This window comes from Diorhabda sublineata, chromosome X (assembly GCF_026230105.1).
Source record: "Diorhabda sublineata isolate icDioSubl1.1 chromosome X, icDioSubl1.1, whole genome shotgun sequence".
NCBI classification, from domain to species: domain Eukaryota; kingdom Metazoa; phylum Arthropoda; class Insecta; order Coleoptera; family Chrysomelidae; genus Diorhabda; species Diorhabda sublineata.
In genome coordinates this window covers 14562818-14587690 of record NC_079485.1, presented here as the reverse complement: position 1 = coordinate 14587690, position 24873 = coordinate 14562818, and the positions used below count along the sequence as shown (strand labels likewise).

Here is a 24873-nt window from a genome sequence, read left to right as displayed (position 1 = left end):
GGTAATTGGGTGAATGTAACGCGTACTCGCAATGTTGTTCACTTAAAGGATGCGCCATGTGTTCAACTGATTGGAAAATGGGCCGAAAAGTTTGAACATCAACAATGAATAAACCGAAATCTAGTCTTCTAGAATTGTCGAAAACATAGACAGTGTTACTCGATCTGATCTAGAGTTTTCGTTATCGACCTGCCACTTCATCTTATGAATTCATTAAAACTCCAGTTTCGTTGTTTAAACGTCCTCTATCTAACTACTTTCTACAAGAGTAAATTTAGTGAAATTGGTGGTGATATTATCCTACATATTTGCTTTTATACAGCTGTCAAGTTGGAGTATAACCACTCAGTTGAGGACTGCAACTATAGATGAGTCCCAGTCTGATATTTAATATAAAGAAATTTGAGTTGTTTCTAATTTATTACTTTTTGCTCATTGTGCTATTTTGGATACGCAGTTGATGTTTTCATAAATTTATTTATTGCTGAAATTTTTTTCATTTTTCACAGCAATAAATATTATTTTGGAGAATCTTATTCGGGAATAGTTTGTTTAGTTTTTATTAATTTACCACTTCCTGAGGAAGAATCATCAGCTGGGGAAGTGAGGTTATACTCACAATTACACTGTCTGCTACTTTCGAGTCGGTTGGTATTCGATTCAAATATTTGAATAAAATTGTAAATAAAATCATTTTTTTAACTAAAAATGCATTTATATTTGATATAAATAAATTTAGATACATGAATTTAGGAGAAATCTCAATATTTGAAAAAAATTAGAAACTAAAAAGTGAAAAACTGAAGATTTTTACTGCCACCACACCAACACTAACAATTACACTTTTAAAACTTCAACATATTCATATACGACTCGAAATACCACATAGTTTAATTGTGAGTGTTGGTTTCATGGTAATAAACAGTGTGTTCAGTATGAATATCACCAACGCTTCCGTTCCTAGCTGTGATGACAAAAAATAAACTTCGGTGCCTTGGATATTTTTTTAACCAGAACGTTTACAACAAATTCAGTTCAATCCTTTCGTTACATTCCATTTTTTCTTTTTTAGGAGCATACTTGCTTATATCTAGCTGTAAGGCTATTGGTTCGATGTCCATTTAGGATTAAATCTTCCAAAGAGCTTTTCCCAATTTCTTCTAAAACATTTCTTTTTATATTTTTTTCCTTTTTGTAAGATTTGTTTGGTCTTTTGCTAGAAGTGTACTTTTTTTTATTTATTCACCATAAATCCGGTAAATGAAATTTATTTGGTGGATCACAACCCTGTCTAAAACACAAAGTTTGTTTTTTTACTATCTAGTGTACCATTAGAGAATGCGTGCTCGTTTTGGCAGCCAAAAACCATGGAAATACATAATTCCTGAGGACAAAGCCATAGAAAATATTTACAATAAAGAGTGTAGGCTTCTCCTTGGAAATCCAGTTAATTATGTTTGGAAATAAACCTTAAAATGATATAGAACAAAAATTTTTATAAAAAACTCAAAACTCAGATACATTTATGAAATAAAGGGGAACCTTCTAGTATAAACATTTAACGATACTTATAACTTTAGTCGTCTTGCTCTATAGTTTTGGTAGTCATAGTTTTGTTATTGAATAGATCCATAGTGATTGCACTAAGAAATACTGGAATGGATTTCTGATGGCGCAAATGGAGATTGATCATACTCTCTAAATTTGCACTGAACTCGTTTTCAAGCAGATTCAAATCACCGTTTTTATCTACTTGGAAGCACAATAAATCGTCTGGACGTTCCGCATACATACTCCTCAATTTGTACAAGGAATTTTGAGTCCTGTCGATTTTGTAACCGAGAAGCATATAAATAACATTTCTGAACTCTTGCATCTGAGATTTGAAATAATCCTTCAACAGCTGACTCTTATTCTCCAGAGATTTCACCTGTTCTTTTAATTCGGTTATTTCTTTTCCACTTAAAGTTATATCTCCGAGTTTACTCTGTTCAATTCCTGCCTCCATATTTTTAATTTTTCTTTTCAGTTTTTCTATTTCACTTTGTAATTTTTCAATGTACTTTTCTCTCTGAGAAAGGGATTCGGCGAGAGGGTTGTTGACTTGATGGATGACTTTATTTTTTTGTGTTGCATTTTCGTGTCTCGATGTGGATTCCAATTGGATCTCCAGTTCATCTCTCCTCATGCGTAATTTGTCGTTTTCTAATCTCAAATGTTGTACTTCATCTTTCAATTTCGATAATTGTTCTACACGATCTGAAATCAAGAAAATTTATGTTACAAAAAGTTACCTTCCAGATACAAATTATATGTGGAGACGTTTCTACAGTATATCCTTTTTTTAGGGATGTTTGAAAAAAAAAAGAAATTTTTATATAGGAAGGTCTGTTGCAATTTGCTCTGATATAGGAGTGGCTCCTCTGCGGGGCTCGGGTTGTGGTGATAAGTTTGTGATTGTGCTGCTTCAGGCAGAAAAAAACAAAAAAATGGATGACCAAATGTTGCTTTAAGAAGAAGGAAAGAAAGTTCCGCCTAAAAAAATGGTTCTTTCCAGTTTGAAAATATAATTTGAAATTCTTTTCGTTTTTTTATCAATTTCTTTATTTATTATTATTGTCGGCCATTTGGCTGGTGAAACAATTCACCAGGTCACAGGAAAATCATAGAAAAACTGCAATAACGATGTTTTTGATACTAGTAGTTTGTTTATTCTCACTATTTAATAAATTTCGTCGCATTTCACCTGTTTCTTGAAATGCGATAATGTCCTGCTAGAACCTCTGTTAAAATTCAGACTTCCTTCGACTAACGCCTTGTTCCTATCTCTTTGAGTTCACCTTTCTTAGTTCTACTATGTCCCATAGCACAATAATTCTTTTTTCCCCATTTCTTCCAATATTGTAACTGTTTTGATTTCACAAAAAGTATTTGTTCTCCGGAAAGGTGTTTCAGCTCCAGTTTTTACTAGTTATATCATTTTCTTCTACTCCAAGTACCCACAAAACTGTAACTATCATTTTTTTTTAAACTAATACACTCAAGGGTCTCATAACTTAGCGGAATGTTTTCATCAAGAAAAGGTGATTTTATGGTAAAAACTTTTCCAATGGGCAGCTTATCCTGCCATACTCTTTGGATATCTACTGATTTCAGTTTAATTAAGTTTACTTATATTTTCTTGGCTGTTTTGCTCCTAAATTCTGCAGTACTTTGCCTTCAGTAAGTGGTTAAACCAATTCTAGCTTATATTCATTGCTTTCCACCATTTTCTTGAGATGTGATAATTTCCTCCTATGTTAAAATGAAAACTCACTTTGAATAACGCATTCTTTCTTCCTCTTCGAATTCACTTTTTTTAGTCCTATTATCTCCCATGGTACAATAATTATCTTTGTTTCCTATTTCTTCCAAAATTGTATCTGTTTTGATTCCCAAAAAATATTTGGTCTCCAGAAAAGTGTTTAGCCTCCAGTTTTTACTAGTTATATAATTTTCTTCTGCTTAATTACCCTTAAAACGGTAACTATTATTCTTATCTAATCATTACAGAAGTCAGCTATTAATAGCTTGAATTTCCATTTGGGATATATTTGGGGTTTAAGTGCTTTTTTTGTTAAACAATTTAATGACATTTTTGTCTGGTTATGGTGTTTAAATACCACTAATTTATCCCTCATTCCATATTTAACTAGTAAATTTCCTCTCTAATCAATCTGTTTCTCATCCTTTCTGAGACACTTTCCATTTTTATATAGAGTAGCCTGAGATACAGAATTACTTCCATAATGAGTTTAAAATATGGTTCCATTATTACTTTTATACATATGCCTATAAGCCTCTTGCTGTTTTCATAGAAAAAGATGTAATATTACAACTTACCTCCATGAGGTTGAGCTGATTCCAAATCTATCTCCAATTTAGTAACCAAATCCCTATACTCCATCACATTCTTCTCAAGAGTTTCAATGCGTTTCTTTTGTGACTGTATCTGGTTTATTGCATTGCTGGTACCAACTGATAGAGGGTTCATAGTCAGATCTTTTTCGTAGGAATCCAACTGTAATCTATAGCTATCTCTTTCTCTGGTCACTAACATTAGTCTCTTCTCCAAACGGTGGATGAGTTTTTGTCTTTGAGCTGCTGTTTGTTTCAAATCAACCAATAGTTGTGAGTTCTTTTCTATTTCAGATCCTGCCACTCTCGCTTCCTGAAAATAAATAACTGATAGTGCTAGAACATCTATTTTATTACGATTGAACCAAATTATCAATATTACATGTTGCAACATTGAGAAAATTATGATACTGGTTTGGTTGTTTTACTATCTACAATAGGCAGTATTAATGGAAAAATTCTCCATTCAACTTATTAAAATCTGGAGATGACATAACCATATAGATATATTGAACATAAATGGGGATTAAAAATAATCCGGGGAATCTAGGAAAATTCACCCAATATGTTAAGTACCTGGGAATTAAAATGGAGAAAAGAGCTAATTGAACTACCATATTATCTATGAAAAAAAAAAGTTACAATCACAATAAACGAACATAGGAAACAGAAGAGTTGATTTGTTCTACAACTTTTCTATGATTGCAAAAATTAAAACTTTGGAAATAAGATGATAATCCAAAGCAGAAGCCTCCTGGAAAAGAACCTTCAAATGAATGACTAAGAAAATAACATCCATCCAAATAAGTTCCAATTTATAAAAATATTAAAAATTTTTCAAATAAGATTTGATATTTAATCAATAAATAACTTTGTCTTCTGTAAAGGGTGTCAATTTGAAAACATACCACCCTAAATATTTTTGTTTAGAAAATTTAAAAACATGAATAGCCCAATAAAACCCTTCTACATTTGATATTTCGAGGATTTTATTCTTCTCCACTAGAAGGTTGTGTGATGTCTGATGTGTCAGTGACCTATCAGAAGACCAACCACCAGATTCATTGACATCTCTAGAAGCTCTTCAGACTTCTTAGATGACATGATTATGATTCTTTTGGATTACTATAGGCCTGGAGTATTTCTCCAGTGAGACTCTATCTCATAAGGTCACAATAGGACTCTATTCTGGAAGAACTTTTTGACAAATCGTATAGTATATATGTGGAATGCGTTAGAAGAGTAACTGCTGCAAATACAAATATTTTCAAGAACAAATTTGATGCTGGACACTCAGCTACAAACAATCAAATTGTGCACTACTTTTAGTAGACTAAAAAGTGTGAGCAGTATTCTGAAAAACTTTTTAAATTTATAAAACAATAGCTTCATCGTTTTTTTTTTAACCGCCTACTATTGTCAAACAATAATAATTAATAATGAAGTAATTATTCCTTTTTGGTATGACTGTCTGCTTCCACGTTGCCCTGTATACCCTGGTGACTTGAAAGTCACATTAGGGTTACTTTTATAGTGTTTGTTCACTCCCATGCACTTAATAGCGTTCAGGGCTTTCAAGGCCGCTTGACTATAGGAGAGAACGTAAATATGCATCTTCCTGAGCCCACACGTTTATTGCTACCCAGTCTCCATGAAAAATGGTGTGATGTTTCTAATTGTATTAAGGGCCTTGCATTTTGGTCCATAAAAACTCCAGCTCCTTAAGCTAGCTTCGAACAATCTATATACCAGAAAGATGCGTTTCAAGCATGGAGAAGATGTTTATTGACTAATGATTGGTGGTCATGGATTAAAGTTTAATAGAAATTAATATAAAAAATAATTAAACTAGTTTAAATCAAAAATATTGTTTTATTTTATTGTAGTACCAGGAATAGGCAGAAGGATCTTGGTCTATAATATAATAGAATCAATTCCATAAAGAAATTGATAATAATATTATTTATAATATAATGTTTATTATTTAAGGTAAGTAAATGAATATTTGTACTCACATAAGTGATAGCTTTCACCTGGGATTCTAATTCAACTTTTTCGGCGGTCAAAGTTAGTTCCTGTTGTTGTAATCTTTCGACAATTTTTCTAAGGAGATGGGGTAATGTCGAATCCGGTTGCGTTGACTCACATATACCTCTCGCAACTGCTCTCCATTCGTTCAATTCCATAGATTTCTTTGTTTCTTGAAGCTGAAAAAAAATTATGAAAAATAAGCTGAATATTTATATTGTTAATTCACCTGTAAATCTGCGTACTTCTTTTCATAACCCTTGCATTTAGCCAGTCTGTTTTTCAAATCGAAAACCTCCTCTTCGAGTATCAACTTATTTTTAACTTGTTCTTTTAATTTATTTGTATCTTCTCTCAGTTGCGCATTTTCCTTCTCGAGTTCTGCGTATCTTTGTAATTTTTGAGATTGGGTCTAAAAAATATAAAAAAAATTAATTTAAAAATGATAATTTTATTTGTATATACCTTTCCCTGTTCTTGAAATTCTCGATAACTCTCTTTTGCATATTCCAATTCTTTTATATACAACCTTGCTTTTAACAATTCTTGTTCTTTTAGATCCAGATCTCTTTGTATAGCATTATCCTCACTTATTCTTTTACCTAAAAATTTTCTACTTTTATAAAAAATATTGACTATTTAATGAAAAAAAAATACCCAATTCTTCTACTAATTTTTTCTGGGCTTCAGCATCCTCTTCTGCTGCTTCCAACATAGTTTCCAACTCTTGAATCCTTCTTTCCAAACCAGGAATAACTCCCTTCTCTACACATTCCATGCTTTTGTTTGCTTCTTTCATTTCAATTAAACTTTTTTCGAGCATGTCTGTACTGTGATTTGTATTGATTTTTAATAATTCATACTTATTATTTACCTACAGCGAGAAGAGTTTGAATTGGTATCACCACAATGGAATATAAATAAAATTGCCTAATCAATTTAAAATAAAATTTTAGTATTTCTACAGTCAATGCAACTAGCGATAATTTTAATTCCATTAATAGACGCCATGTCACAGGAACACAATAACCTCGATCTGCTCAGATAGCAGAGCTACCATACAAATCATAATGGTCGAAAAGGTGTGCTCTAAGCTAGTGCTGGAGTGCAAGAAAGTCCTACAAAATCTGATACGTAACAGTTGCAAGATCCAGCTCGTTTGAGTGCCAGACTGAGATCAGTGGGGTTCAGAACCCATCCTAGGTGTAGCTAAAAGCATTTCCATCGTGTCACAACGGTCTACTCGTAATGCGGGCTCGGCAGATATGGATAGAGACACCTGGCATGAGACAAGCAAATGTACATATAGATGTACCTTCTGCATCTCACACCAAACAAATGCTCCAACTAAATAGGCTCGAAAAACGACTAATGACCGGACTTTTAATAGGAAAAGGTCATCTAAGACGCCATCTCCACACCATGGGCATTATGGACATTCTGGAATGCCGCTAGTGCATGGTTTGAATAACAGAGAATGGTTTAAACACTTGAGCAAGGCTCACAGCCTAATGACATCAAAAGGTTTAAGCCAAAGCACCTGATCGGATTCTCAAAGGACATCGGGATCTGGTCCTCAAGTGGGGCACTACGAGATTATCTGAAGGGGTATGAGGTGCTGAAGGGCCCTTGGCAATACTACTATGGGAAATTAAAATTAGCAGACATGCAAAACTCAATTTACTGTAAATTTTATTACTAAACAATTAGGAAAAAATGTTTTTGCCCAGCAGGAACCAAAGAGATTCAACAGTTTTTCTTGCCAGGAAAATGTATTGGGTCTAACATGTTAACAAGAAGATGGAGATTTGAATTGATTTTTTCTCTTTTCTTTGTATATTTATAGTGTTTTTGTTGATAAATCGACTAGGTTGAAAATTAGATTTTAAAACATTCAGAAGAGACCCAAAATCAAAACAATTTGGCAACAAAAAGATATAAAAGGGTCCAAGAAATAAGATTCTAAAGAAATCTATGATAATGTCTAAATTTTGTATATTCCTTTAGCAAATCGTGACCATATTATCAATTTTCTGATTTACACACCTGATAGCTTTGTTTTTAAAACTTCCTAATAAAAATAATACTGGTAATTCTTTCAAGTTTATTATCGGTGAATATCTACAAGCCCACGTGTAAATCATAAGATATTTTTTGTCTTATGTTTTAAACTGAACTGTTTAATATGTATACACGATGTTTCAAGAATATTGAATTACAAATAATACATTTGTCACCCCCATATTCAACTAAAATTTGCTTTATCAACTTTTTTCACAAATACTTTTATCCATTTGCCTCAACATTTTCTTGTTGATATTTTTATTTACACATGAATTTTTTTAAATTTCAAAAAATTTTGGATGTAAAATATCGTCTGTCCCATGCCAAAAACATGAATGTGCAAAATTACAGTTTTGAGATAATTGCATTTGTTTGTATCGATTGGGAAAAATAGGGATTTTGTGTGACAATATTTTCTGCAATAAGTAGAAGTCGTATTGACCAATTTAAGTTGTCTAACAAAATTTTGGATAAATTCAGTTTTTTTAGAAAAACACACATTCGTTTTTTTGCCGTTGAAAGATTTGAAACAAATTTATAGTTTCGTTGAACAGAAAAATGAAAGCCATTAAGTTTTTGCAAACTTGTTAATAAAAGAAATAAGAAAAAAAACTCGTTTGAAATAAAAGAAACAAGGAAATAAAAGTAATACTCTGCTAATTAAAAGTTACAAGAATACATTCAGTTGTAAAAAAACTAATCACACAGTCATTTTCCGACGCATTCGGCTCTGGTAAACAGTCCCAGATTTTTACGCTACATTTCAAAGATCTGTAGTAGTTGTGGTAAATTTTAGGTATTGTAAGATCATTACACATTTTTTTCAAATCTTGAAACTTTGCATTGGAAATAGGCAACTCATCGTTACAAGGCTTGTTTAATGCAACTTTTCTTGGCCGTCCTTTTTTGAAACAATTTATCTCTTTAAAATCTTCATCTGTATAACTTGTTTTAAAGAAAATTTTTGTTGGCTCATCCTTTACATAGCGAAGCCAGCAAACTTTGCGCCATGGAATTTGATTCTAATTGTTGAAAGACTGTGTTCCAAATGCCTTAAAATTAAAAAAGTCTTGGTGTGTTATGTTTTTGACTACAAAAGGTCATGGCCTTGTTCTTGCACTTCGAATAATTTGAGTCCAACCTTCTGCAGAATAGACTGGAACGTATTTTGCTTTTCTTTCTATTTTCGAATGTATTGAGTCACACTCCATTTCTGTGTGACCAGTTTCAAAAAATCTATGATCTATTAGATTTAGAGTAGTATGACTTGAGAGAATTTGAAGGCACATGGAAGCAAAAATAGAGTTTTTTTATTGGCCACCACACTCATTGGACATCATTTGAACCTCTTTAATATTTTGATATGATAGAATGTAATCGTGAATGCATGAAGAGATTTCAACTGATCCTCTTTTTCCTTGAGTTTCTTCCCAAACATAACAAAGAACATCTTAGTTGCCTAAGTTGTAAACTGAAATTGTAGATGGCTAATTTTCTTAAATAAAAGATTTGACCTGCTGGGCCTTGCGGTGTTGTAAGAACTGCTTGCAGATCGAAAATAAAAGATAAAACCTCTGTATTTTCCTTTGCAATTTTTTTGTCATCATCTCTGGACTTGCAATAATTCTTTTCTTTTTAAATGTTCTTGAAATTTTTCTTCTTCTTTTAGTCTTTCAGTTTCTGGCATTTTTGCTCTAAATACATTTTACACTGGTTCTTTTTGGCCTGAAGAACCCTAAATTATATTTCCTAAAAATCTGTCTATATTTTTCTAAAGAAACTGAGTTTATAATTTTTTTCTCCTGGCACATTTCTTTGTACATTGTATACATAATGGAAATATTTAAAGAGGGATCAAGGTACTTTTTTTGTGCGGAGCTTCTACAGTAATGCGGTTGAACGGCGGGTAATGAGAGGATATGCTTCCTAATCAACTGCTCATCATTATTGCTAAGCATATATATATAAATAGATAATCACGAATCTGACAAATTCGCATGAATCTAAACAATTGTTCCCAAACCCAAACACGTGAAAATGGTTCATTCAGATATTTTAAATAATTATTTGCAACGCCAAAAACACGAAATTATCAGATTCGTGTAGAGTCCATGGTGACAGATAGCATAGAACTGATTTTTCGCGAATAATCAATTGACGTTCTGGCCAATTATGGCAGGTAAACATATTCGTGAGTTTGGCATGGCTAATTTGGGTCATTTTAAGACTTAGGTCTTAGAACTTTGGTCAAAACGGTCAATTTTGCACATTCATGGTTTTGGCACAGGACTGACAATATCTTAACACTCATCTTACAGTCTACCCTTTATTATAAAGTATAATTTCTTCACTTATTTAGTTCAATGTTGACTGTGCCATAAAATAATTGTACACAACATTGAAATACTATATTGAAATATATACTAATACATAAGAAGTTCTTTAAAATATATATTGACAACTACTGACACTTACCTTTGCTAATTCATGCTTCAATTCAATTTCTCTTTTTCTAATGGTTTGAAGTTGACTTTCCAATTCCTCTATGGACTTTTTATCATACTCATTTTGGCGTTTGAGTGTCTTATTTTCTTCTTCAAACATCAACTGCATTTGTTTTCTTACAGAATGCATATGGCTTATTCTACTTTCTAAGCCTTTGATGATATTTCTGGCTTCTAATAAATCGGCCCTCATTCTCCTCACTTCTCTGGGCGAACCAACATAAGACATATCTAAATTAACGTCCAGTTTCGGCTTTTTAGCTGGTGTTCGATCCTCATAACTGCTTTCGTTCGAATTGGAACTTGACGAACGTTTGTGTGAAAAGAAAATATCAGGACCAGGTCCTGTGGATTTGAAGTCTTTAACCATATTCAAAATTGTATCATCTATGTGGTCGGTCATGATAACAGTTTTGGTATTCCAAAGTTAACCTAAAACAATAATATAGATTATACACAAACGCTTGGAAGAAATTAAGATGTGTAGATCATAGAAATTCGATGTATAAATTACATACAACTTTAAAATCCAAGCTTTATAAATAATAATAATATAAATTTTATTGAATGTATACCACTTTATAATATTTCACCAAATGTGATATACCGCAATTGACAAAAATCTTCACATATCGACTGCAAACATTAAATAAAGTAATATACTTTATCAGAAGTACCAATGATCAACGCTGTAAACCAAAAATAACTAGATACACCGTTGTCATATTGTCAGTTTCACTAAGCTTTTGGAATTATCAATTCAAATCCTACTTTTAATTACAAACGCGTATTATATGGGAATTCAAACGAATAATTTAGCAATTTTCAGGACATTAAATATAATGAATATAGCCTATTCAGCATAATGTTTGAGGAGGAAAGTAATTTAAATTTTCGTTGGCAACGCTGTAACTACTATTCATTTAGTCGTAACATTTCCCTCCTTTTGAATACCAATTCAAAATCTTGAAAAATCAATAATTTATTAAATATTATTTTTCACAACATTTGATGATAAGATTAATTTTAGGAGTGTAGTATAGCTTTGTAGATATCATGAAATCAGTTTTATGAGCTGGTTTATTGTATTTTTATAAATAAGACTGATTTTCGGATTGTATTCTAAAAATTTTGACAACCTCCTGCATAATATTACAATGAATTTAGACCAATAATAAAATAGGCCGTGTACGGTCATGCGCAGTAAATTTAGTACTGCAGCTTTAAAGATCGCCATTTTGCAAGCGTCTAGGGATTGTTTGAGAAACGCTCTCGTTGAGCCAGTGTTTTTAACACGGTAGTACGGGTGTATTTTCGTTTAAAATCGAAAAGCCGGTATGGGTGATTATCAAGTAGCACAAGTTCAACAAGATGGTCTTGGGGCCGTACAACTGGAGTTAGGAGGAAACCCAAATGCTCTAGCATTACGCCGGCCGTTTGACCCTTTGGCCCACGACTTGGAGGCAAGTTTCAGATTGACGCGTTTTGCTGATTTAAAGGGTCGAGGATGTAAGGTGCCCCAAGAAGTTCTCAATAAACTTGTAGAAGGACTCCAACAGGATTACAATTCGGCGGAACATGAACATGCTCATTTTATGCATATGGCAATTCCTCGGATTGGAATCGGCCTTGATTGTTCGGTAAGAATTCATTGTCATTACATTAATGTAATATTTACATTACCAAATTGTTGCTTTTAAACCAATGCTTTTCATGTTTTAATAACGTATTTCAAATAGCAATTTTTATTACTAATAGTCATTGATAACGCGTGATATCTTTCTATTGATAAGAAACGCATAATTGTTTTCATTGGTTCCTGAGAATTTATATTATATGCGATAGTTTTAAATGCATTTTTATATACCATAAAATAAAGAACCTTGAAGATAATTACTATTTTTATTTTTTATTTTATTAAAATCAAATTGAAAACAAAAATTCAGAATGTATTTCCACTTTTAAGTGTGTAATTATGCATTTTCATAATCTTTGCCTTATTTTTAGTTATATATTATGATTAGTTATTATAATTGTATTCAGTAAAAATACAAAAATAGTGATATTACAAAATATGTTATAAAAATTAACTAATATATATAAAACAAAATCAAGCAGGAAGCTTTGAAAATATTATGTTGGTTTTAATAAATTTCAAATCATAATGCTATTTTGGTGTGACAGTTGATGCATAGGGGTTATGATGGACAAGATACATTATAAAATTGGAAAACTATAGAATTCTAATAATATCGGAAAATGAGTGTATTATACAGCAATCTAGGAACTCTAATTATTTGAGCATCAAAATATGAAACAGTAAAAGCATATTGAATCTAGTAGACCAGTAGAAAGGGGTTTAAATATCGGGGTACATTATATGGAAAGTGATATGAAACATGGACACATCAAGGGAATTAGAAGTATAATGCTAGTCATAAAATAGTGAAAATTTTATCACAGATGTTTTTCTCACTTTGTAAAACCATAATATGCTTAGAAAAGTAGATAAGGAACCAATTATTAATTGCCAATTGAAATCAAATCGATATTTGCAATAATTTGATATTCTAATATTAATAATATTTAATTCCGGACTGCATACTGGTTAAATTTTGATATGGACTTATATACTAATTATTACCTATAATTTTGTTATTCATTGTGGTTTTTTTCTGTATATTGAAATTTTATTGTATTTGTATCATTATTTAGTTATTTTTATATTTGTTTTTTAGCTTTTACAAGCTTTTGTCTACAAATTGTTAACAATTTTTTGACAATAAAGCATTTCTCTCTCTCTCTGTCTCTCTCTTAAGAATTGTAAAGCTGTACTACAAGCGACGATAATTTCAGTAAAATTAAATACATAGATGCATTTATTGCTTTAATGTTTTATATAAATTTGAAAAAAATAAATTAAACGTTATAGAGCATTTTTTAATGAAAATTACTCATAGAGCTAAAAAAGTTGTGAGAACATTATAGATACAATACTTATGTATAATACCCTATTCAGGGTCATTATTTTCTCAGTATTATTTAATTTAAAGTCTATTGAAGAAAAATAGTAAATCAAAACATATTCGTTGAGTTGAAAACGCTACAGCCGAGCATGTAATAAGAAGACAAAACAATAATTTACAGTTTCATACAACAGATTAATAATATAAATAATTATAAACAATTCTTATTACAATAATATGGCAATTCTCATGAAATCTCGAAATTACCCATCAATAAATTTATGAAAAATATTGAAGTTAAATCATCTCTTTATTTGCTCTGAAATTTGTATTATCTTGAGTAAAGTATAAGTAAAAAAATATCGTGGCATCTAAAATAAATGAGTTTTGGCGATTTGAATCAGAGGAAATGATGATTATATTTATTTTTTATGAAATCGTATTATTTAGTTTTTAAATATATTTAAAATTCGACTAGGCTATACTAACTTACAAATTATCAAGTAAAACTAATATTGCAGTTTGAACATAATTGGAAGAATGTCTATATCTTACCTTAGTACTAATCAAGGTTCAATTAAAAATTATTAAAATCGGTGAGATTGTTGAGCATTGTTTTGAGTAAAGTTCAGAAAATTATAACCTATAGTATACGATAGCTCTCAAGAATCAGTTTTACATTAAATGTCTTATAGATTCTAACCTGAAATACTCACTAATTTAGGTGATTTATTTACTTTTACCAAATAAAATCCTCCTCTGATCAGTTTTGGGGGTTGAATTTCCTGTAAAAGTTTCACTTTTATTCAAAATGAAAGAATGGCAAAACAAATCATAACCTAAAACAATCCTGTAACATAACCTTTCGTTAGCAACTAGCATTTCGCTACGCTTTCCACCTCTAGAAACTTAAGCACGTCATCTAAACTAAAATATTATAATTACCTTTTTTATTCTTCAATGTGAGGGAATGCTTTAATGAAATTAAATCTTCAAAAATTTACAATTAAATCTTCTTCCAATGATTACTTGCACTTGAAGTCAATTCGCCGTTCCGAACAAGTAACAGTATTACCAAGTGTAAAAAACTTTTCTTCAAAAATATTCCTACATGATCTTAAATTCATAGAAATTTTGAAAGTTTTTAGACAAATCATAGTTCCAGATTTTTTAAAAACTTCTTGATACAAACTTTAGACAATGTTATAATCTGGATATTGGGACGTAGTGAGGAAATTATTTTCAGAGTATTGAAACAGGGGTTTCAAGATTTAGTGGGTAAAGTTTCGAATAGAAACAAAGTGAATGGACAAAATATGGAACCCATTCGAATTCTCACTTTTTTCAATGATTGTATATAGCATCTTAATTCTAACACCAAGAATGCTTGTCTTGGGGGTTTTTTGGATGGAAGAGTCCATCCAAACTTTATCCTTAGTATGTTTAATACTGCTAGTAAATTTTTCTAAGGTACTCTCGCTTCCATACAATTATTTCTGATTTTTCTAATAACAAACTATTCATTCGTGTTTTGTATTGAAATCCCATTTCTTTTAAGAAATTATAGAATTTTGATTTTTTAAAATCCTTTATTTTCGTTAACTACTCTCAGAACTTTATCTGCAGGTAACTCATTTTAAAAAAAATTTGCAAAATTCTTCTGATGGCGCTTCTATCGAAATCATCAATTGAATTGTTAATTTTTTTTATTGATAGATATTTTTTTGGTTCAGCCTCTGAATGATAAGTTCTGTACTCCGTAGACACTTAAGAAGATACTCTCGAAATATTGGCCGTTCTGGAAATAACATCATCAACAGTCTTGTCATCATTTTCTTGCATTTTATTTTTATAAATATTCACAATCATGAATGAAGCTTATTAACTCTCCGCAGTATAGCTGTCAACAACTTCATTATCAGTCTCTGCCGTCCCTGTACTACACCTGATCTAGCGGCTTCTGCAGCGATACGGCGAGCGCAAGACTAACAACGATGCAGCAACGCGTTTCGCTCGGGATATTCACGTGCTGATCACGCACTGATCATTGTTTTGGTTTACTATATTTCTTCGATAAATAGATGCGGACCTAGACATGTTGTTTACTATCAAGTAAAGCAATTTGATAACTAGCATTATACTAAATATCATCAATTTGTAATAACAATGAATAGCAGAGGATCAAATTACTAATTGCGTCCAGAATCAAGAACTTGACTTAAGACATTCGGTTGGTAGGCCTATTATAATGTGCTCATACATTTAAAAATTTAATATACAGTGGATAAGAAAAATGGTTGGGATAATTTATGAAACCAAAAGGTTTATAAAAAGATGAATTAGCTAGGAGATAACTTTGGTTTGAATTTCAGGTTACTCCTCTGCGTCATGGTGGACTCTGCCTTGTACAAACGACAGATTTTTTCTATCCATTAGTTGACGATCCGTATATGATGGGAAAAATTGCTTGTGCTAATGTCTTGAGTGATCTTTATGCTATGGGAGTCACAGAATGTGATAATATGTTGATGTTACTAGGAGTCAGCACAAAGATGACAGAAAAAGAAAGAGATGTTGTAATTCCATTGATAATGAGAGGTTTTAAAGATTCTGCTTTGGAAGCTGGTACAACTGTAACTGGTGGTCAAACAGTAGTCAATCCTTGGTGTACGATTGGTGGAGTTGCTACAACAGTTTGTCAACCGAATGAATACATTGTTCCTGATAATGCAGTTGTAGGAGACGTTCTGGTCTTGACGAAACCTTTAGGAACACAGGTAAAGATAAAATTAATGTCGAATTTAAAAACAGGATGTTATAATGTTGAAATTATTGCAGGTGGCAGTTAATGCCCATCAATGGCTTGATCAACCTGAACGTTGGAATAGAATAAAGTTGGTTGTAAGTGAAGAGGATGTAAGAAAAGCTTATCACCGTGCAATGGATTCAATGGCTCGTCTAAATCGTATTGCCAGTAGATTGATGCATAAATACAACGCCCACGGAGCTACTGATATTACAGGATTCGGTTTACTCGGACATGCTCAAACATTGGCATCTCATCAAAAGAACGAAGTTTCGTTTGTTATTCATAATTTACCTGTTATAGCAAAAATGGCAGCAGTAGCTAAAGCTTGTGGCAATATGTTCCAATTGTTGCAAGGACATTCAGCCGAAACGTCGGGAGGACTATTGATTTGTTTGCCTCGTGAACAAGCTGCCGCATATTGCAAAGACATCGAAAAACAAGAAGGCTATCAAGCGTGGATAATCGGAATTGTCGAAAAAGGCAACAGAACGGCTCGCATTATCGATAAACCTCGAGTTATTGAAGTACCAGCTAAAGAATAATAACGTTAAAATACACACATTATTCACTAATAATATCAAGTATTTTTCAACTTTTAGCAGTATAATGATTCCCCCAACAGCTTAGTAGATCTATTAAAATATTTCGTGCATTTTATTTTCATTAATAGGACCACAGCCCCTTGTTCGGGTCGGAAATATGATTTATTTGATTTTTTAACGCGCGCTCCTTGAATAAGGCGCGCCAATTTCTCATTTAATTTTAAGGATTTTAAAGTTTGTGAAAAAGTTTTTCGGTTCCATTCGACATTTAAACTTATTTTTTAGTAAAACATAGAAAGAATGTTCGATGGTATTTTGTATAATAATTTTCCAATATAATTACTTAATGAGTACTCGACGAGTTTTATTTCAATAATGGGATAATCCAAACTGATGCAACTGCAAATTATTCAATTTCTGTGAACATGATATCCATATGTGATCACACGAGGTATTTTATTTGTTAAAATTGTCTAATATTCAAATTAGATAGTCATACATGATCACATGGGGTGTTTTATTTGTTGAAAATGTCCAATTTTTTAATGAAACATTCATACATGATGAAAAATTTTCAATCTCCAAAGTAAACTTTGATATGTACCCATACAGGGTGTTTTATTTGTTAGAAATGCCCAATCTATTGATTAAATCCACACAAATGATTATACAATGCGTTTTATTAATTCAAAATGTCCAATCTTTGAATTAGACCCTCTCAAGTGATCACACAGTACGTTTTAGTTAAAAATGTCCAATTTGTTGATTATATCTTCACAAATTATCATACAGTGCGTTTTATTAGTTAAAACTGTTCAATTTGTTAATTAAACCACCACAAATGATCATACAGTGCGTTTTATTAATTCAAAATGTCCAATATGTTAATTATATCTTCACAAATTATCATACAGTGCGTTTTATTAATTCAAAATGTCCAATATGTTAATTATATCTTCACAAATTATCATACAGTGCGTTTTATTAGTTAAAACTGTTCAATTTGTTAATTAAACCACCACAAATGATCGTACAGTGCGTTTTATTAATTTAAAATGTCCAATCTGTTATTTAGTCTCTCACAAATGATTGTACAGTGCGAAGATATGCTAAAAAATTTTAATGTCGTGGGCTGCAGGATTATTGAGACAAAATAAAAATGTCTGTCTTTTTAAAAATCACAATCCCATCCCTGTGAGGAAACTTTTTCAGGGCCATTCCTGAAATTAACCAAATCCTTGATGTCCTTGTCTCTATTAAAAACAATCAAATGAAATAGGATGAAAATAAATTAAGTTTTGATAAAAATATTTATATTTACATAACAAAAATATAAATAAATTGATTTAATTAGTAATTAACTTCTTTTACTAAAAGTTGTACATTTAAAATAAAAAAATATTTGCTTGGTAAAGTTCTGTTGAAAAATGAATTCAAAAGAAGTCTGAGAAAAATAGTTTTTTGTAAATTTTGAAGTAAAAACTTCTTTAGAGTAAAATTAATCAAATCTGAAATATTTGAAAATTTTATTAGAATACAACATCCAATAAAATACCACAGACCCCTTCATGAGGTTCAGACTTGGCCAAACGTCAAAAAAAAGATTTTTTCAATAGAATGTCCTAATAAAACTATGGACGCCAATGAAGCAAATAGAGTATAAAACTTTGTAATTATGTCAAAAAAATTAAAGGCACAAATATCCAGTTAATTACTGACTCCATCATCCAAAATTATCATAAATTTTCATCGTTTCATCGCTTTCTTTATCCTAAGTACTTTCTTCTTTCTACTGCCACCTAATTTTTTCTTGAACGGCTTATTTTTCCTTAAGTTATTTCTCACTTTAGCTTTAACAATTCCTTTTAAATCTCTTCTTAATTTTGTAAACTCTGTGTTATTTTCTAATTTCATCTTCTCAACAAAATCAAACCCTTCTTGTAATCTGTAATCGTCTAATTTAAAAAAGAAAGGATCAGTCCATGAAGGAGCACTCCTAGTTTTTTGTTCATTGCTAATTTTCTTCGTATCACTATTAATTTCAGTAGTTTTCGAAGGGATATCCTCAGTTTGGTCTTCTTCATCCGAAGAATCGTACTTGAACGGATTCTGTTCTTGCTGAAATTTATTATTCACATTTGTTGGAACTTGGGTTTCAGTCTCCATACCTTCATGTTCTGTTTCGTCATGATGTCCAAACATACTGAGTAAACTAAATTCTTTCTTTTCTTCAAAACTTTGTTTCAAATTGTCCACAACTTTGTAAAATACTTCTTTAGATACTTCTGGTGGTGCTTTTTCCTCAGCTCTCTTTTCTTCTGTTATTTCAGTATCAGAATTTTTTCTTTTCCTTTTCTGCTCCTTCTTCTCAGGGAGTGGTTTAGGAATTACAAATTTTGAATGCTCAGGTTGTGAAGGATCGAAGCGTAGCATGGATTTATTACTAGTTGATTGAATTTCTGCTTTTCTGGTTATTTTTTTTCCCAAAACTTCTTCAAGAATCTCATATTCTTTCTTCTTTTCTGCTTCTAAGGAAATATCTTCATTGTCTATGTTATGGGGTTCTGCATCTTCCTCTTCTTGTTCGTTATCCAAAAACCTCTGGTCTAGAGTAAATCTTTTGTCATTTTTATATTTTGATTGGAGTTCTAACAGCTAAAATAAAAAATATATTGGAATGGTTGTATCCACAAGATTATGGTTAAAAACGTAACCTTTAAATTAAACCTGTAGTAGGCTCAAAACACCAGGCAGTGTAATTATGAGTGTTTGTGTAGTGGTAGTGTAAACAGTGTGTTTAGTATAAAATAGTCTTAATGCAAAAAACTACTTAGCAATTCAAATTTAACTCGTTTAGGCATCGATAAGTTCTGAATACGGGAAGGTAATTTATATGGGATTATAGGGGATACGTTCCTAAGTGAAAAAATAAAAAAATCAGTTTTTGAACATTTTGATTATTTATATTAAGGCTTAGGCAATGGTTTGAAGAATTTTGTAATTTTTTCTTGTTTGAAAATTTTTAAATCTCTTACAATTCAGACTAATACGCAGCAATCGCACTAGCAATTTGCCTCTTAAAAATAAGATTTCCGTTCCATAGACGGATCAATGTTCATAAAGAAATCGCAAAGCTCATTTTCCATTCTTAAACCTTCACTAAAACTTTTCAAATTAAATGTCACTTTTCCCGTGCTTGTTGAAGCCTCTTCTCCAAAGTGCTGTGGATTTAACATTTCCTCAGTCAAAGTCGGTTTCAGTCAATTCTTCATCTTGCGATTTAACTTGATTTGTTCGAACCTACCACGTCCTATTCCATTCGTGATTTCACCTATAGTTGCAGTCAATGTTTAAACTTTCACAGATTCTTCGTAATTTTCCGCAGTCAGAGCAGGCTAGTTTCTTCCAGCGTGACCAGTTCTTCAAATGATTCCTAATTCTGTTTTTTTTTTAAATAAGTTTCAACTTCAGAAACAAAACAATGCCGGAATAGGTCACAAAAAATAGTGTTTGTAACCCACGCTTTCTTATTAGCACACCAAAACACTGACAGGTTGTCCTTGTTTAAAGCATCAGTGGCTTAATGACAAAGTAACTCTATCCTTTGCTACTTTAAATCTAGGAGCAGACTTTTTGCTTTTAGAAATAAATGTTTTGTTTAGCATTAAATACTTGCTCAAGTTTGTATCCTCCATCATCTACAAGGTTTGCAAATTATTCTGGATATCGTTCTGCTGCGGCAGTGTCTGCAGATGCTGTCTCCAACGATTTTAATGTTACTTTAAATTTATTGAACCATCCTTCTGATGCTTGAAATCCTCCATCTATACATTCACCACTACAACTACCATCAGGTTCTTTAAAATGAGTCTTCTCTTGGACCACACAGGGGCACCTTTTTTGATTGTGGTCTTTGATCCATAATGACAACATTACTTCAATTTTTGCTGGATAATGAATAATTTTTGCAGTGACAGTGAAATTAAAGCTACAGACGGATTTTTTAATCAATCGTACAATTGATTTGTTGACATTGAATGAGCGTGATATACAACTTAGGAATTGTGTGAGTAAAACAAAACCTAAAGAATGCAGGAATCACATAAACATAACTCGAAAAAATCTATTCAGCTGATTTAAAGTAAAATTAGAACTTTCCTTTTAACTGGTATAAATAGAAAAACTATTTAAGTTTGAATATAAAGAGTTGTTCAATACCTTTTGACCTTCCTTCCCTTGAAAATGTTTCTTAACAGTAAAGTTCGCCTCAAAGTCTTCTTCAGAATCACTCTCAACAAACAAAGTGTTTTTGTTCTTTCTACCATCAGATTTGTCTTCATCTACAGATGTTTGTTTGATATTGTTAACATTTGGGTTGAATGAATTATCATCAAACACTATCTTATTATTAGATGCAGAGTCAACATTTGATAATGCAGATTTAATAAGATTTTTTTGGTTTTGGTATCCCTGTTTCAAAAGTTTTAAGGACTCTAATCTTTTAAGATTGGCTGTCGTTGTGTTGACTGTCTTTTTCTTTTGCAATTCTATTTTGATGATAGGCGCTTTTCCAACAGATTCTATTTTCAGTGATTTGGAAAGTTGAGATTTACCTTTGTTGTTTTTAATAACTACATCAGAAATATGAGAGGATGAAGAGTTGTTTTTAATATTATTATTTGAAACAATATATTTCTCTTCATCTTTTTCGTTTTCAGACGTACTATCTAAATCTGATGAAAATGTTTTAATAGCAGTAGCTGCCTTCAATCCGTTAATTTTTTTCTCTGGTTCGTCATATTTTTTGACCATTATGTTTTCAGTTTTTGGAATACTTTCTCTCTCACGTTTCAGTCTATCTAAAAAGCTTTCTCTAGCAATCTGAAGGATTACACGTTGACCTAGCCATTTTCCTTTTGAAAAATCATTAAAACCTGCAATATAAATAATAAAATAATTTATAATTCCATAATAATATATACTTCACAACATACACTGGTTTAAACTTTTAGCATCTATTTTAATTGTAACATAAGCAAAAAATAACGAAATATTTTTCTGCCCCAATTCTTTACGTTCCTTAATTTCAATAGAGATAATTTCGCCATAATTTCCAAACGCTGATTCTATTTGCTCTTTTGTCGCCGTTTCTGGCAAGTCACTAATAAATATTCTATTTGATTCCAATTTCATTTTATTTCTATCATGTGTACAAATTGTGACAACGATACAAAAAGTTGGGTTATTTCATAGAATAATACATATATGGAATACTATTTACAGGAGGTTATTTTTAGAAAATCATAACCAATAGTTAATAATTCTTCTCTCACCACTTCGAAGTCTAATTTTATAAGAGCAGCTAGTTACCAGTGAATTTTGTATCCACATGAATTAGAAGTTAATATAAAAAAATTTTCACTCTAAAGTGTATTAATAATCATATTAAGGTGTTCTATATTGTACTCTATGAAAACTTTGCTTTATATTATTTGATATTGAAAATTTATCCTCACTCTGTAATATTAGGTACTTTGGGTAACTAAAAATTTTTACTTTCATTGTAGAAACGATCCACGGAAACTGACTTAACAGAAGAAAGCGAACCTGAAAAAGAATGTTTCAAAAATAGAGGTACTTTTTCCCCTCAGGCATATTAGAATTAAGCAAAATAAACCCTGAACAATTGGTCAAAGCAATGTCCTTCTTCCCGGGAACCTTCAGACACTTCAGGGGTAGTTTTGACAAGGCTGGGGGGTTTTGGGACTTCGTTCATAATAAAGTGCATTAGGATTGAACTCTGTATATTAATATAAGTTTTTTTTATTATAGTTCCTCCATGGTCAGCTGATGCATATTTTAATGAAAAATTTATAACTATCAATTCAAATGATTTCATTGGAAATTATTTTTTGATATTCTTTTATCCATTTTATTGGTAAGAATCTTTTATATAGATTATTTATATTATAATAAATTATTTTTCAATTCATGTTGCACCCTCTTTGGAAATAGAATTTTTCCATAAACATTTTGAAGAGCTTCAATGATGCAATACTAATGTTGTAGGCTGTTCCGTCGATTGTGTTTATGCTCATAAGCTTTGTGAACGTGAACGTAAAAAAATAAATCTATAGATAAATTATCATTTTCCTAAATTGGAGATTCTGACCTTAAGATCTGCCAATTGTTCAATGTGAAACATCCCAACTTACAACATTCTTACAGGTAAGTAACTCAAATTTTCGATTTAGGGTATTGATTGAAGTTGAGGGGTCTCAATCAGAAGGAGTTTGATAAAACCATATCTACAAGGTGAATGGAAGGTTTGTTATATTGTTTATAACGATATGTGTTTGTTAATTGATTCGAATTACACGTTTGTGATTTATCGTGGCCTACAATCAACTTTTATTTTAGAATAACTGAGAGAGAAATTGTCGTATTTACTTTGTATCATATTTTCAGTGTTTATTTTATACCTATGACTGCACGTAATATGGCGGCCTGAAATATTTAAACTATAAAATAGAAGAATAAATATTTCTTGTTCCAGGGCGTTGATACTTTTCAATTCGGAAGGGGAAATTATTCTATACAACATTCTCACTGTCAATCATGTAATGGTTTTGATAAATGTTTTGGATTTTATTCGTGCTCAAAAAATTTCACATTGAAAAAATTTTTTATTTATATTTCAATCATGAAAATTGATTGATTACATTTGATTGTTGAAAATGTTCATGAATTAAGGCAATTTTAGAAAGTACGTTCATTATAATTTTGGGTATTGTTAAAAATGTGTTATTAATAAAAGTTTTTTTTTCCAATCTGAAAAATTTGTTTTGCTTAGAATAAGACAAAAGAAAAAACTGAATTTGAGGGGTTTCTAATTAAAACTTGCAATTATAGAGAAAGTTCTATAAAAAAAGGAACATGGGTACACATAATGATTTTTTATAGAATATACATGGTGTTTGGTTATTTTGATAAAGTTCAGTACCTCTTGTATTCTTTGAGATATCAATTTGAAGGATTATAACCATCATTAGTCCTCATATTTTAAAATTATTTATAATCTTGTGTCTTGTGATATCTCAAAGAGTTCAGAACTCTGTGATACTAATCAATCACCCTGTATGTAACACATCAAGCCCTTTTCAATACCAAAAAACCTTTATACTATGCAACAGATTCCAACTCTGTACAAGGTCCAGATTCAACTATCTTTGAAGTCGTTTGCTCATTTGGAGTTTGACTCCGAAGATGCTCGACTCAATTAGATTCATAGGCGATCCAGATTTGTCTATAAACTTGGACGGTAGAAAGGTCGTAGACCTGATTCAATTGCCCTTCCGAGCTGTCCAACATAATCCCACCTAGAGCAGTATTTGCAACACATCGAGCAAAGTCACGTGTTTGAACTAGCTAAGACAGCCTCACAAAAACTTTAAGCTCTTTTTAATACTATAAAAACCTTTATATTATACAACAGCTTTCAATTGTTTAACCAATACCACCACGGCAGATGCTTAGATGTCCAACACAATCCTACCTAGAGCAGTATCTGCAAAAACGTCAATTTATCAGAACTCATTTCTTTGGAGAAGTGCAAGCCTGTCAAATCAGCCACCAAGACACGTCTTTTCCTTATAGAAGTTCGAGATCAATATCCACTTGAACTACTTATTATTTGATATTTTATTCATGTGGTATTTTATAACAATTTAAATAATTAAAGTATTTATATTAATTTAAAGAAATTTTTTAGATGAAAAATCTTCAACATCTAAATAATTGGTGTATTGTGCTGAAATTTTAGGAGAGTGTTTACGAAGCTTAATTGTATGTAGAATAAAATTGGGATGTCGATAGGGTGGATAGAATTGAGGTTTCAAACTTGATCAAATAATTATCGAAAATATATCCATATTTTGACAAATTTTCCCCAAATTTAATATTCGGATTCAGCGACCTCGAAAACATGTAGATCGACCATTCTCAGTACTCACTGCCATGCATTTTTGGGGGTGGTTGCCGCTCGCCTATGAGAGGCTAACAAA

The 24873-nt window shown here is 31.4% G+C and overlaps 3 protein-coding genes and 1 long non-coding RNA gene across 5 annotated transcripts; 2 read left to right on the top strand and 2 right to left on the bottom strand.

Annotated features, from left to right (window-relative positions):
- Nucleotides 1-1168: 1168 nt before the first annotated feature.
- LOC130451152 (mitotic spindle assembly checkpoint protein MAD1) lies at nucleotides 1169-11178 on the bottom strand. Of its 2 annotated transcripts, none has more exons than XM_056789979.1 (8): nucleotides 11012-11178; nucleotides 10465-10925; nucleotides 6583-6799; nucleotides 6391-6527; nucleotides 6155-6337; nucleotides 5913-6104; nucleotides 3883-4210; nucleotides 1169-2259 (listed from the first exon to the last, which is right to left on the bottom strand). In XM_056789979.1, exons 2-8 carry the CDS (start codon nucleotides 10894-10896, stop codon nucleotides 1577-1579), a joined length of 2172 nt encoding a protein of 723 aa, XP_056645957.1. In that variant the 5' UTR covers nucleotides 10897-10925; nucleotides 11012-11178; the 3' UTR covers nucleotides 1169-1576. The 2 variants fall into 2 exon arrangements, with proteins under 2 accessions (XP_056645957.1, XP_056645956.1); XM_056789978.1 differs by having other exon boundaries at nucleotides 11069-11178.
- A 480-nt stretch (nucleotides 11179-11658) lies between these two features.
- LOC130451143 (inactive selenide, water dikinase-like protein) lies at nucleotides 11659-18158 on the top strand. The gene is made up of 3 exons (XM_056789967.1): nucleotides 11659-12133; nucleotides 15832-16236; nucleotides 16298-18158. Exons 1-3 carry the CDS (start codon nucleotides 11831-11833, stop codon nucleotides 16808-16810), a joined length of 1221 nt encoding a protein of 406 aa, XP_056645945.1. The 5' UTR covers nucleotides 11659-11830; the 3' UTR covers nucleotides 16811-18158.
- On the bottom strand, nucleotides 18107-22141 carry LOC130451142 (probable RNA-binding protein CG14230). Its single transcript, XM_056789966.1, has 3 exons — nucleotides 21805-22141; nucleotides 21029-21744; nucleotides 18107-19465 (listed from the first exon to the last, which is right to left on the bottom strand). Exons 1-3 carry the CDS (start codon nucleotides 22001-22003, stop codon nucleotides 18557-18559), a joined length of 1824 nt encoding a protein of 607 aa, XP_056645944.1. The 5' UTR covers nucleotides 22004-22141; the 3' UTR covers nucleotides 18107-18556.
- A 586-nt stretch (nucleotides 22142-22727) lies between these two features.
- Nucleotides 22728-23560, top strand: LOC130451151 (uncharacterized). The gene is made up of 3 exons (XR_008910679.1): nucleotides 22728-22748; nucleotides 22880-23038; nucleotides 23367-23560. It is a non-coding gene; the product is annotated as an uncharacterized LOC130451151 (long non-coding RNA).
- The last annotated feature ends 1313 nt before the right edge of the window (nucleotides 23561-24873 follow it).

Coding starts and splice junctions, on each gene's coding strand:
- LOC130451152 (XM_056789979.1), bottom strand. CDS start 10,896: ATGACCGACCACATAGATGATACAATTTTGAATATGGTTAAAGACTTC. Junction 6,528..6,582: donor AAAATTAGTAGAAGAATTGG/GTATTTTTTTTT, acceptor GAAAATTTTTAG/GTAAAAGAATAAGTGAGGAT. Junction 6,105..6,154: donor AGAAGTACGCAGATTTACAG/GTGAATTAACAA, acceptor ATTTTTTTTCAG/CTTCAAGAAACAAAGAAATC.
- LOC130451143 (XM_056789967.1), top strand. CDS start 11,831: ATGGGTGATTATCAAGTAGCACAAGTTCAACAAGATGGTCTTGGGGCC. Junction 12,134..15,831: donor GAATCGGCCTTGATTGTTCG/GTAAGAATTCAT, acceptor TTTGAATTTCAG/GTTACTCCTCTGCGTCATGG. Junction 16,237..16,297: donor CGAAACCTTTAGGAACACAG/GTAAAGATAAAA, acceptor AAATTATTGCAG/GTGGCAGTTAATGCCCATCA.
- LOC130451142 (XM_056789966.1), bottom strand. CDS start 22,003: ATGAAATTGGAATCAAATAGAATATTTATTAGTGACTTGCCAGAAACG. Junction 21,745..21,804: donor TGCTAAAAGTTTAAACCAGT/GTATGTTGTGAA, acceptor TTTATATTGCAG/GTTTTAATGATTTTTCAAAA. Junction 19,466..21,028: donor AAGGGAAGGAAGGTCAAAAG/GTATTGAACAAC, acceptor TTTTTATTTTAG/CTGTTAGAACTCCAATCAAA.